Source organism: Mugil cephalus, chromosome 7 (assembly GCF_022458985.1).
Source record: "Mugil cephalus isolate CIBA_MC_2020 chromosome 7, CIBA_Mcephalus_1.1, whole genome shotgun sequence".
NCBI lineage: Eukaryota > Metazoa > Chordata > Actinopteri > Mugiliformes > Mugilidae > Mugil > Mugil cephalus.
The window spans coordinates 16,666,240-16,679,860 of NC_061776.1; the positions used below are offsets into that span (position 1 = coordinate 16,666,240).

The 13,621-nt window shown below is 40.0% G+C and overlaps 1 protein-coding gene across 2 annotated transcripts; it reads left to right on the forward strand.

Annotated features, from left to right (window-relative positions):
• Positions 1 to 7,229: 7,229 nt before the first annotated feature.
• Positions 7,230 to 13,545, forward strand: kif2c (kinesin family member 2C). Of its 2 annotated transcripts, XM_047588498.1 has the most exons (23): positions 7,230 to 7,313; positions 7,530 to 7,606; positions 7,694 to 7,788; positions 7,938 to 8,039; positions 8,730 to 8,778; positions 8,863 to 8,898; positions 9,269 to 9,412; positions 9,660 to 9,785; positions 9,957 to 10,054; positions 10,141 to 10,236; positions 10,331 to 10,385; positions 10,495 to 10,657; positions 10,785 to 10,875; positions 10,966 to 11,029; positions 11,175 to 11,266; positions 11,354 to 11,496; positions 11,725 to 11,938; positions 12,164 to 12,274; positions 12,416 to 12,483; positions 12,611 to 12,689; positions 12,785 to 12,862; positions 12,963 to 13,056; positions 13,372 to 13,545. In XM_047588498.1, exons 2-23 carry the CDS (start codon positions 7,546 to 7,548, stop codon positions 13,416 to 13,418), a joined length of 2,106 nt encoding a protein of 701 aa, XP_047444454.1. In that variant the 5' UTR covers positions 7,230 to 7,313; positions 7,530 to 7,545; the 3' UTR covers positions 13,419 to 13,545. The 2 variants fall into 2 exon arrangements, with proteins under 2 accessions (XP_047444454.1, XP_047444455.1); XM_047588499.1 differs by lacking the exon at positions 8,863 to 8,898.
• The last annotated feature ends 76 nt before the right edge of the window (positions 13,546 to 13,621 follow it).

A 13,621-nucleotide genomic window follows, 5' to 3' on the forward strand; every position in this document is an offset into this window, starting at 1 on the left:
GTTTCTTTAATTTTGGTAACTTTTTTCTTTCTTTTTTCTTATGAAATTTTAACTTCTAAGACTTTTTTTCATTAGTGTCCTTGCCTATGGTAACCATAGTCTTCAATTTGCCTCAAACCAAAGACTGTTGCTGCCTCTCTTAACAAGCAAGACGCTGCTTATCATGAGCCAAAGCCAGTTTGCCAGAAGAAATTGCAACTTAAAGTAGAAATTTTGTTTCATAAATCATCAGTGCTGGTAAAATTAATCTAAGCTAAGTGAGTCAGAGGTTCTCAACCTTTAATCGAGAGCTGACTCCACAAGATGAAAATATTATAGCGTTTAGCTGAACCCTGTAAATATTCTCTTCTTAAAACTGACACACTGCAGTGAGATTACTTGGTCCTGTTTTATACAAGTCGATCAGTTTCAAGACTTTCCCCAGAAATTAGTGTCAGTATTGTAATAATAATAATAATGTTGACGTTTGTAAGACAGATTTGGGAACGTTTCTGCATTGCTTGATACAATGGAAACGTTTGCCGCGCGTCTCATCGCTGTGGTTTCGGAGAAGGCTGTAAAACTCTGCGTGTAGGTGTAGTTTTTCTTTGACAACTTTGGGGTCCACATGTTGCACCCTGCGCTACACAAGCTAACATATGACTTCTCTGGTGAGTCCAATAAAAAAAAAAAGGAGGGGAAAAAAAAAGAAATGCTGGTGGGTTTTAAGGATTAATTTCAAAAGCACACTGACACATTTCTGTGCTATTCATGGTTTGCGGTTTTGATTGGTGTTCCCTTAAAGAGGTCGTATGCAGGCCTGCTGTATTTCAATCTTTACGGTTCATATAAAGAAAACGATTGAATTCAAGAATAGAATTTATGGGCTAATTTCACAGCCATGGATAACACTTTGTTTGAGGCACGATTTATTTTCTCACTAAACCTTCAGCAGACAGCTTTACATTAAGCTTTAGCTACAAACCTTATTTTGCGTTTTCTTCCCCTCTTTTTTTCAGGCTAAGGTAACCTTCTCTGCTCTCTATACTTTAAGGTGGAAACTGATGAAGACCGTCGGGGAAATTGTGAGTGGCAGAGTGGCCCAGCGGACTAGTTACTAACCCAATGGAGAAACAGAGGAACCATGAGTTGCGCTCTGTGACTGAACACATATGAGAGATTGTGGGTTTAAAGCAGTGACATTAATGGTATTCCAGTACTGTAGCTCACAACACCACAAAGTCATAAAAGCACCTTCAAAGTGTCCCCCATACTCAAACACACCCAGACTATGAAGGAAAACTAAAAACATTATCATAGCCGCTTATGGTCTATTATAAAATAACACGTTGGCTTTTCAGAACATGCACACATGTAATTATTAAAACTACAACAGAACGATCTGCTGGTGCTCTCAACATTAGGTAATATGGCAGGTTTTGAAAGTGGCTACAGTTTCACCAGCCTTGATTTGTCCAAGTTAAGTTATTTACAGGAACTAATTGTCTGTTCTGAGGCCAAACTATTGGGTTGCCACTCATTTTAAGTCAACCGGAGCTCTTCAGAGAGTCAAGGAAAAGTCACTCTAATGCAAGAGGCAACCTCTGGGGCTCAAATGACCGACTGAAGCTCCAAAAGTGTGTCGGCCCCCATTAACTCCGATGGCCAACTTTACACACTCTGTACTTGATAACCCCATGCATGACAACCGTACAAGGTTAAGCTTTTATATATCTCACCTGTTTGAATTGTATAAAATGTCAGAGTTGCAGAGCTCTGACTAACAGGTGGGTGCTGTCACAGGTTGCTAGCTGTCCATTAGCTTTAACATTAGTGGATATTGCCAAAATACATTAACTATTTGTCCCTCTTAGTTATAACCCACAATCTTGCCCTGTCATAATATTGGCATTCATATGTTTTGACACATTTTTACATTAAAATGTTCTATATGGCTAATATGGTTAGCAGTTAGCGTCCAACCACAAAGCATCACCTGATAGATGTAAGATGACTACAGGGTCAGAGCAAAGAAAACCATAGCCATAGGAACATGAATTTGAAAGAATTTTGTTTTTCAGAATTGTGTCTTAAGATTTCTGTGAAATTTAGTAAAGATTTACATCTCGTGCCTAAGAAACAAAAGCTGTCAGACAGATGTAGCGCCAGTATCAAGTGACCAAAGTACAAAATATAGCAGTACCTGAGTAAATGTACAATTACATTCCAACACTGGCATCATGTCTGGGTTTTATTCGACAAAACATTTAACTCACTGAATGGGTGGACTCCAACATCAACCTGAGATGTATTACTTTCAAGCGATACACAAATTAACTTCCCAATACCACAATCCTTTAACGTGAAACCAATCAAATCGTGAAAAGTGGAGCTAGTTAAAACTGAACTGTGAAAATACAAGTCATTCCTGTAGTGTTGCCACAGCGGTCTGCACTACTCTGAAATAAAGAATCAAAACCAGATTTGAAGAAAGAGACACAATCTGCCAGTTGGGGAAACCCAGGGTGGCCGCTGACACATGGCCGGGTCAGAGTGGCAGAGGTCATAGATGACTAAACTGTTTACTACTCTGATGTGGTTGAAGAGTAAGCACAATCTATATGGCAGCCTATTTAACACGATGTGCTGGGAACCAAAATAAGTCAGTGGCATGTTTTAGTGGATCCCCACATGCTAAGACTACTAATATGCCTTAATGAGTGAGTGTTCCTACTCTGTATTTATTCAGTTTGACTGGGGAAGTTTCAAATCCCTGCTGTGGCTCCACATTGGGCAATAACAGTAAATCAAACTGATCCTTTAAAAAGTACATTTAAAGGGAAAAATTCTTATCTGATATTGGCTCCCAGTCTTATTAGTGATCCAATTTCCTGATCCAAAATCAGCTGACGGGCTGCATGTTCACATTTGTGTTTGTTGCTGTAGCGCGCTCTGCTGGCTGCATAGAATAATGCAACACAGATCTGCAGCTAGCTAAGTGAGGAGAAGTCCTAATATTGAAGAAATGTGGGATTGTCTTTCCTTTAAAAAAAGATACAAATCCCAAACTTTATAAAAATGTAATGGTTAAATTATTTTTTCCAAGCTTAACATCTTGATCCATACAGTTTCAATGGCCTGTACCCCAGCATCGCTATGAGGCCTTCACAAACAAAACAGTCTACTTTGTCTTTGTAACGTTTTGCAGAGTATATTCCACTAAAACCACAGAAAAAAAAATAACAAAGCGATGAGAGAGTACAGGATCCAGAAGTTCAATGCTCTTCGCTTAGGGTTTTATTACTTCTTTGTTCCTCTCAGTGCTCCTCTCTCGTCTGTCAACCTCCCTGGGTGGTTTGCAAGTGCGCGCCGCTCATGTACAGTATGCATGTGTGTTTATTTAGTCTGTATAGGGGAACTGAGCTAAGCCCTCTGCCAATTTTCTTTACACTGAGAAAATATGCATTCAGACAGATGGAAAAAGGGAAGCAGTCGAACGGACCCCGAGCCAACAGATACAAGACCCCTCCTTCCTCAAGTCAACCTCCACTGCTACCAAACATCCAGCCCGAGAAACCGGCGCCTCCAAACAGTGCTGCTTCTTTACCATGACTGCACATGAAGCCACAGAACATGGCAGCGTAGGGTCCATAGACTTGGTGTGTTAGGGCGCACTCCGCTTAAGTGCATTTCAGCTAAATATTGAACTCTTATCAGTGTGAGCAAACAAATGAGTTACAGAGCTGTCTGGGTTTGCGTGAGGGAAGGCCCACCCTGGAGGCTCTTCAACATGTGTGTGCCGTTCTCTGTCGCAAATACAAAACTGATAACACTCGTGTCTGAACCATGACTGCAGGAGAAATAATCAATGAACATACACATAAAAGTACAGTCGTCACTGTACAAGTGATATAACACTGTAATACTATCTAAGAGATACATATTATAATGACGTTAGCAGACGAGATCAATTGATTCTTGGTTAATGTGCCGAATATTGAATAATAAACAGTTAAATAAGAACAGTTTTTGTATCCCCGAGACAAAAGCCTTCATGATAGGATCACCAAAACTCTGCTCAGATTTGAGACAGATATACACATGGAAACACTTAAATGATTTACTTCCAGCCAATAAAGCTATCAGTATTAATTATATAAATTCAAACACCAGTGAGGTTCAAAGTGTCATAATAACAGTGAGGGCTGCACACGCACACACATACACACACACGCACTCCCGACTGATTCATGTTTCACTTTTTAGTCTATAATTTAAAACAGGAAGTTAGATTTTTTTTATAGACTCCCAGACTACATGGGATATGATTTCAAAGAGATATATATATAACTATATAAGTGAAGATATTAATTACTTTGATAACACCCAAGTAACGCAATGTTTTTTTTATATATGTGTTTGTGACAATCAAATATTTCTACGTGTGTAACTGGGTAAAAAGAAATGCTTTGTAATTTGAAGTACATGATGACGGCATTCTGACCGTTAAAGCCGTATAAATTCATCACAGAGCTCACACAAGTGGACAAAAACATGAAGACCAGGGGTCATATAAACACAGGTACAAGACTTTTTTTTTTTAATGCGGCGGGGCGACGATAAAAAGTTGAGTTTATCTTACTCAATCCACTCAAGGCCACTGGGAAGTGTTGCACTCAGGACTAAAGACTGTGTGACTCAGGAGAGGAGGTGTGCTCGGAGTGGAGAGGACAGAAGAGGGGAGGAGGGTTTGAAGGAGAGAGAGGCGGAGGGTGTAGGAGTTTGGGGGATGAGAGAAAAAGAAGGAGGAGGGGAATACCACCCACTAAGCCAGTTGTGGAGAGGTTCTGGGGGTTGGGCTGCCCACAGGAAACAGTTGTGGCTCCATCCCAGGCCTCACACCAAGCAGCCCTGGGCCACCCAGTCATCGACAGACAGACCTACCAAATGGCCTCGACGGCCGACCGACAGGGATCTGTTTATTTTTCATCCTTTGGCGGTGGGGGGAAAATTGTTCAGCACAAGCTGTTTATTAGACCTTTGATTTGTCATGTGTCAGCGTTCGCTCGCAGGGAATGTGTATACATAAGTCCGGCTTGTGTATAGTTAGGAGGTTTGGAGGCTGGGAGGGTGTGGGCACGTACCGGGGAAGCTAGGGGGGCTAAAAGAAAAGAGGAAAAATGGGAAGCCTCCCACGCTGAAGGCAAGGCTGAACTGCATTATGGGTCATTCTCCAGCTGTCCCTGATTGTTGATGTCATGGGGGACTGAACTTCTGTGCCTGGTTTGCTGTGGGTGTGGGAAGAGAAGGAGCATGTGGACAAACACAGGATTCCTGCGGTCACATGGATAAAATGCAGCAGGCTAAATGGTTCAGCATTTAAAAGAATTTGTGGTCTTAGGGCATGGATTGACATATCAGAAAATCGAATCTTACAAGTGGGTTTGGTGTGGATACAATCTCCTTTCATGGTATATGTATTTTCATATTGAGATAATTAAATGTTATATTTAACCTAAAAATATGTGTCCTTTTGTCATCTGCAAAATACGTTTAAATGGCAAAATGATCAACAATACCCTTAGTAAGAAGATATTATGTTAGGGCATTGATATAATTAATCTGAAGATAAATAAATAAATGTAACGCAAGATATAAACTGTCTGAAAGTGTCTCTTCTCATCTTGTGCTGCCACTTATCCTCACTAGGGTTGCAGGAACCTATCCCAGCTGTCTGAAAGTGTCTCATAGAAATTAATTTAAATAAGTATCTGCTAAGTCACACATGCTATATTTCTGAATGAGTGGAAACCAACTATGGTGACATTCTTCAAAAACATGCACATTCACATTGCTGCTAATATAATCTAATGGACATCTGGATGTTAATGTAGAACGCTAACAGCTAAAGAGAATGCTGTTTATGCAAACCGGACATTTCATGCTGGTGCGGATTTAGGCCAAAAGCTTATCACAGGCAAAACAATTTGACTTTTATTGCAAAGTAGTCACAACAAAAGCCTTGTGCTTGTCAGTGAGCTTAGAATTTACAGTTCATGACAATAAACAATTCAAGGGCCTTTGAGATATTGCAGGGAGTAACCAGAAAAGGGACAGCCACAGTGAGCGGTTAGATGAAGAGCCGCTGGGGATAGGACGCATACCTCCATCTTCTCAGAGAGGTAATCCCTTTCACCACCGCCCCGTGTGAAATTTGAAACATAATCTAGAACCATGGTTGGTCACAGACTAAACAGGACAATTATTGCCTTATTTCTCAAACAACTGTTTGTTTGGCTGCCCCCTTAGAGTTCTGTGGCCTGTGTTTGCCGTTACCACCAGTAAGTGCACATCTCACCAAATCAATCAGCAGTGAAAAGTTTCATAAAGTTGATTTAGTTAACATTAATTTTTAACATATCAAATGGATCACTAATTACTTAGTAAGAATTAGGAAGATCAGCTGATCAGATGGAAAAGATCAGTATTTCATCGGACAAAATTGTGTTATATTTTAAACTTGATATACAACAGAAATATATGCCTCTTATCCAGATATCAGTTTGTTCTTAAACCATTGAATATGTTTAATTTAGTAGCATATATAATTCACTTAAATATACAATCAGAATATAATAGAACAGACTTTATTGTTATTATACATCTCAGCATGAAACGAAATTGGCAAGAGCATCTCCCCATCCAGTGCAAGAACAAGAACACCTTTAGAATTTAAGTGCTTTGTCTTGTACAATAAAGCAAAGTGACCAGAGTCGAGTTCCTTGTATGTGCACTCATACTTCTAATTCTTGTATATTAGATTGCACATGAAATGTCTTATATATTTATACTTATATTTCTAAACATTTTACGACATCAAATTAGTGTTTCAAAAAAGAAATGTCTTTCTTTTTTTTTTAGCTGCAGACTTGTAGTGCAAAACAGATGTGTCATTACGTAAACAAAATACTATCAAATGTACCAAGGTTACTGCTACTCAGGGGTGATTCTAGAGTACTGAGCTTCATGGTGCTTTAATGTCAAACAACTGTGACACAAAGCTATTAAAAGTTTAGATGCATGCATGCATTTAAATTAGAAGACGAGGTACAGGAACAACGTGCAAAACACGCCTACTTGTTGTTGCCAGTTTACCGTTGATTTCCAGAAGTTCCTAGCGGATCCAGGAGGTGGCGGCATGGCGTCGGTCCGTGTTTTTGATTAAAAAAAGCCGTAGAAGAAGAAGCGCCGACAGGACCAATCAGGTTCTTAAGCTCTCGGAAATAACGCCAGTTCAAATCTTGGGCGCAGTGTTGGGTTCAGGACGTACGTAGGTAAGTCAAGTTTTTGTCTCTAGTAGTCAGTTGAACGACATAAAAATAAACAAAACTATAACCAAACGACTTAGGCGACAACAGTTTGATTGAAATGTCTCTATTTATCAGCTGAAGACTGAGATGCTGTTAAGGCGGCCAGAACACAATTGCTAGATAGCGAGTTAGCTGGACAATACGCTAACGTTACTACTTGCACTTTATTTTCTTTTTCAGCAGTAAAAAGCCAAAAATGGCAACCAGTCTGTCCAGACTTCTGGTTGGACTTTCTGTCCAGATAAGTCGCAGTGATGGTGAGTTGTCTCTTGAGTTAACCCTCTAAATAATACCTGCTTGTCGCTGGCTTGACTTTGACTTTCATATGTTTGTGTGTCAACCAGGTCGAGTCCATTTGGCCACAGTGAAATCCGTCGATTCTGTAAAGTCTACGGTTATGGTGGAGTGGCAGGAGAGGGACATAGGCAGAGGAAAGGAGGTCCGTATGATGGAAAGACGATTTGTCACATTTACTCTAACATAAAATATTCATTAGTTTGTTCAAATATCCCACATACTTGGAGTATTTAGTGTTTCGCATTAAGTTCTCTGCACATATCCTCTTAAATGGTTGTGTTTGTATTATAGGTTGAATTGTCGGAGTTGTGTATACTCAATCCGGAGCTTTTGGATCATATAAATGCAGCCAATAATAAAGCTGCAGACCCACCCCCTCCTGTCCAAGACAAGGTGAGTGTTTTACCTTAAAAAGGAAATGGTACACCTTGATGTCAGAGGCAAGTACATGTCCTTAGTAAAAGTTTCATAATCAAAGTTGAATATTATAGATTATTACATTGCTGTCAACAGTGTAATAAAGGTGGTAGTAAAACAGTTTTATTATTTTGGAGGTTGTAGTCTGAATAACAAACACAACTGTTTGTTATTTAGCCCACTGACTAAAATAAGGTTGTCAAAATAATAGTAACACATGTCAGTACAGTACAGTTCAATAGTACTACAAACCACAGCCTCCAACGTGAAAACACTGTTGAATCAACGGCTCCCTAAGCCTTTATGAAGCTTGGATTTAGTATGGGAATGTCGTAAGAATTATTTTGGCGAGTGTGTTAGGCAAAGTAAGTTTACTGTTCATTTGAGAAGCATCATTTAATTAAATCCTCATTTAAACTTGAGAAACATAACACCTCATTTACAATTTAGCTCAGCAAACAACAGACTTAAAACAGTGTTAAAAAGACTCAAAGGCCTTATAAATGAAATGAATGAGTGTTTTCTTGTAGAGGGGGAGTGTAGTAAATATTGAGATTGTAATAATGTGCAACAGTTATACACAAATACACCAGATTTCTCTAATTGACCTAAATGGCCGATGGACTAAGGAGTTTATCATTTTCTCCCTGTTTGTCTCTTCTGTAGAAGTATGAAGGTCGGTTGCGCTCATCCAGGATACCAGCACCTGCCACGTGTACGTAAATAGCAAGTGCTCTATTTGTATATGGAACTACAGTGTTCAGTATCATCACCTAATTGGTTGTTTTTCTTCCTAAAGCCTCTGCTCCAGCAGTTCAAACAGCTGAAGAATCAGGTCCTCAAAGCATGCATGTTGTTGTCACTAAAGCAATTGAATTGTGGCTTCTGATCAATCAAACTGAATCAATCCCTCCTTTTTTTAAAAAGGATAAGGGTGCACAAATCTCACAATTCTACAGGGGCTGAATTTTGCTCAGATTTGAATATACACATGTAATCTTCTCCTTTAGCGATGAGTCACAATGGTGCAAATCAACACATTTGGGTGTTGGGTAATTCTGGGCAGCACTGTTGGCTTTGTCTGTTAATCCACTAACTGCTGCGGTCAACCTGTGATTTTCCAGTGATACATTAAAAAAAAGTAGTCTTACTGCACCCAGACACTCACATTTCAGGTGTCTGACTTGGATTATTCTGTGTTTCAGTCACACGGACTCAGGCTCGACAGACGTGTATGTTCGAAGGCTCTGCGTCTGGTCTCGCACCATTTACATCCACAGAGTCCCCTCCGACAAACCCAGAGACCATTCGTCCTGATCTCGCCCCTTCGTCAGAACGCTCAAGCTCTGGTTGGTAGAAAATTCACAAACAAGAACATTTTCCAAAGCACATGCAGAGTATTTGTTTCTTTTAACACTCCGCTGTTGTTTTTAATGACTGGTAACTAAGTCCTACTCATATAAATAGTACATTTTGCACATATTTGAGTATGTTCATGTATTCACATGTATAGACTGTATAATCTTTCAGAGCTTTCTTTGTTCAGTAATTTGAAATGTCATTCATAAACTCATTACGTTCTCCTTTCTTATCTAGAAAATCCTAATCAACGGCGCAAAAAGAATACTACCAAACCGGCCCTGACGCTACCATTTGCTCGCGAGGCCATGAAGGAAAATAGCGAACCTGAGAAGATGCCTCCTCCGCCGCCTCCAGCCATAGGTCAGTAACCAGTTTTACATCAATGTGAAATCACACGAGCCTCCTGGATTTCTTGGATATATAGATGCATTCTATACACAGAGACAATGAGCTACACACATTAGTGTCAAAGGAGTTTAATGTTTTGATCAGTTAATTTAAAAAGGTGTACATTCTGTCTTTGCACTTCAGGCAGAAGAAAGTCTGTGGCTCCACAGGAATTAAACAAAGGCAACAAAAGACTGTCGTGTGTCGCAAAACCCCCTGACATGCAGACCAAGAGGGGAAAGGTGATATATGTATATTTTTTAAAACACTTTCGATAATTATATGCGCACACACACAGATGTGAACGTTGTTTCTTCAATCCTTTTAGTTTGGAGAAGCTTCTCGACCAAATCAGAAATTCTACGAGATGATCCAAGATTTCAGAGAGACCTTGGAAGTAACCCCCATGTCAGCCAGTGACCTGGTAAGATTAGAGTCGTGGACCATGCGCCATATATGTAGCTGCATGCTTGTTGTGAAACATGTTGCCCAGTCCTTCTTTTGCACGTATTTTATAGATTGAGCCTCGTAGGATTTGTGTGTGCGTTCGGAAGCGGCCCCTTAACAAGCAAGGTAAGCTAGAATTTGAGCACACATTCACTATACGGTATCATCTGAATGTATCGGAGTAAAAAATACAAACCATTGCCCCTTTTCACATTTATATTTTTTCCTATTTCAGAGGTTAATAAGAAGGAGATCGACGTGGTGTCTGTTCCTGGGAAAGGTGTGTTGCTGGTCCATGAGCCAAAGCACAAAGTGGACCTCACCAAGTACTTGGACAATCAGGTCTTCTACTTCGACTACTCCTTTGATGAGACGAGCACCAATGACATGGTCTACAGGTAATTACTTAATTGGTTATTTTATTAAATAAAAATCGACTATTTGCTCATACAGTACATGCTGTCTTTGTTTTTACAGAATCTTCAACGAGTGACAGTGTTTGTTTTTCTTCTTTTCTCACGTTAGGTTCACAGCGAAACCTTTGGTGCAGTCCATTTTCGAAGGTTCTATGGCAACGTGTTTTGCCTATGGCCAAACGGGAAGTGGTAAAACTCATGTAAGTCTCTGCTTCCTGTTAAGGACTAAGTTGTCTTGAAGCATAATTTTACAAATGTAGTATTCATTGTTGACCATATTTTGGTTTTAGACGATGGGAGGTGACTTCACAGGGAAGCAGCAAAACAGCGCTAAAGGAATCTATGCCTTGGCAGGTCAGACCAAGATTGTCTTAATGTTGAGTAGTTTTCCTGCATAATTTAGATTTGTTCAGGTTAATTCGTAATATGAGACTTGCTTGATATTTTAAACTACTTGACATTTTAAACTCTTGACTTTTAAATTCTCTTTTGCTTCTAGCCCAGGATGTTTTTACCTATCTCAATCACAGGAAGTATGCTAATCTGGATCTCTCCGCTTACGTCAGCTTCTTTGAGATCTACAATGGCAAAGTAAGAAGAAAAAAACAATCCATTGGTACATTTGGAATTAAACATGTACATTTGTATTCAGCTCATCCTATATGTACTTTGATTTAGGTGTATGACCTGCTGAATAAAAAAGCCAAGCTTCGTGTTCTGGAGGATGACCGGCAGCAGGTTCAGGTGGTTGGCCTGGAGGAGGTCTGCGTGTCCTCCGCAGAAGAGGTCATCAAGATGATCCAGATGGGCAGCGCATGCAGGTACTTTGGCATTAACAATGAGTATAATTCAGTCTTAATTGACATCTTCTCCTCTCTTTGCTCCAGCTACACTAGATGTTGACTAACATGTATCAATAAAGAGTTTTTATGGCACCCGAAACCTAAAATTCTCAGACAGTCGGAACAAAAAGTTTAAAACTGTTAGCATGAAGCCAAAGCTCGTGATTGAACGTTTACGAATGCTTTTGTATTTCTTCCTCTTTTCAGAACTTCAGGCCAGACCTCAGCCAACGCCAACTCATCCCGCTCTCATGCCGTCCTCCAGATTGTGCTACGACGCAACAACCGTGCTACCACGCTGCACGGCAAATTTTCACTGGTTGATTTGGCTGGCAATGAGCGGGGCACAGATGTCAGCAGCAATGACCGCAGCACTTTGGTGGAGACTGCAGAGATCAACCGTAGCCTGCTGGCTCTCAAGGTAAACTATGGCTGATGTTGATGTCTCGACACACTCCATAAATAACGAGCTGGGCAACATGGAGTCAGTTTTCCTCTAATTTATAATGAAAGCGTAAAGAAGATTGCTCCAAATGCTTAAATCTTCTGATGTTGTCAGAAGTCAATTCAAATATTAACGTGCATGTGCAGTGTGCAGCAACTGGACAGATGTTGAAAATGCGCCTCCATTTTTTGTGTCCTGTAGGAGTGTATCCGTTCACTGGGAAAGAACAGCGATCACATTCCTTTCCGGATGAGCACTTTAACCAAAGTCCTGCGGGATTCCTTCATTGGAGAGAACTCCAAGACCTGCATGGTGCGTTAAAACGTCAGAACAGGCTGTAGTTCATTGTGGTCTGGTTGCAGATGCACAACACGCAAACACACACTTAAATGTATGTACATGTGTTTAAATGCAGAATTAATGGATGCATTTTTTTTTTTCCTTATTTCATAGATTGCCATGCTCTCTCCAGGCATGGCTTCATGTGAATACACAATGAATACACTACGATATGCTGACAGGTACATGTTTAGCTTCTGATGATTAATCTTGTTAAATTTGTATTTGTGTGTTGTGTTGACTTTTTAATATGAAAAGAATACCACGTATTCGACGATGAAGCTTTTAACGTATTCTCCTCTTTGACAGAGTGAAGGAATTGAATGGCAGTTCCAAAACCAGTGGAGCACCTAAAGCACAGGAGCAACTCAGTAGCTCCTCAGATGAGGTCAGTTTGCCCATGAAACAAAATGATTTCATTATGAGCAATATTATCTGTGTGATAGGTTTAAGTTTTTGTTTCTTCTTTCTTGTGCTGCATAGGAGTCTGTGGATACCAGTGTGTATGACACCATATCTCAGGTGGCTGAGCTGGAAGAGAACGTTTATGCACAGCTAAAGGTAGAGGTGTCTTTACTCTGCTCTCCCTCACCACATACAAATTGAAAAGAAGAGAGGTTTCGTATATATCATCGTTACGTTTCTAACTTTGGCTCCTCAGAGGTCAGGTGAGCTGGCTAATGCAATGGACCAAACCTCGTACAACATCGAGACAGGGCTTCCAGAGCTGCTGGATCACTCGCGGAAGTTGCTGGGTTTGTACAAACTACAACTTTATTTATGGGTTTAGTAGCGTACTACATACTAGATCTCAGCTTTGTTGTATTATTATGAGAGTTATAACACAGTAAACATTGCTGTTAGTTTTACTGGGCTGCAGCTTTTGTTTGAAGCCGTTCACATCAGATGATGCAACTGTGAAAATTAGGAATGTTCACCAAAAATATCGAGACCACAACCCATCTCCTTGGTATCATGGCAAATGTAGTGTAATGTCCAACAAGAAATTGGGCACATTAAACCAAAAGGTGAATGCTTTACATTAATTCAGTCTTGTTTATCATCCACAGACACAGTTCTGGCTTTGCAGGAGCGAATGATGAGGCTCGACCACTAAAACAAGCCCTAAAACCAAGTAGTAGGAGTTTGAAAGAGTTGTTGACTTTTAACACTTCAGATTTTACCATGTTTATTACCCTGTTAAATAAAATGTATCTGAACACCGTCTCAGGCATCACTTTGAAGATGACGTATTGTTTTTTATTTTTTATTTTTTTTGTTTTGTCCTTTCAATTTTGAAACTGAGGATGGACTGGATGG

Coding starts and splice junctions, on each gene's coding strand:
- kif2c (XM_047588498.1), top strand. CDS start 7,546: ATGGCAACCAGTCTGTCCAGACTTCTGGTTGGACTTTCTGTCCAGATA. Junction 11,030..11,174: donor AGGAATCTATGCCTTGGCAG/GTCAGACCAAGA, acceptor TTTTGCTTCTAG/CCCAGGATGTTTTTACCTAT. Junction 13,057..13,371: donor TCACTCGCGGAAGTTGCTGG/GTTTGTACAAAC, acceptor TATCATCCACAG/ACACAGTTCTGGCTTTGCAG.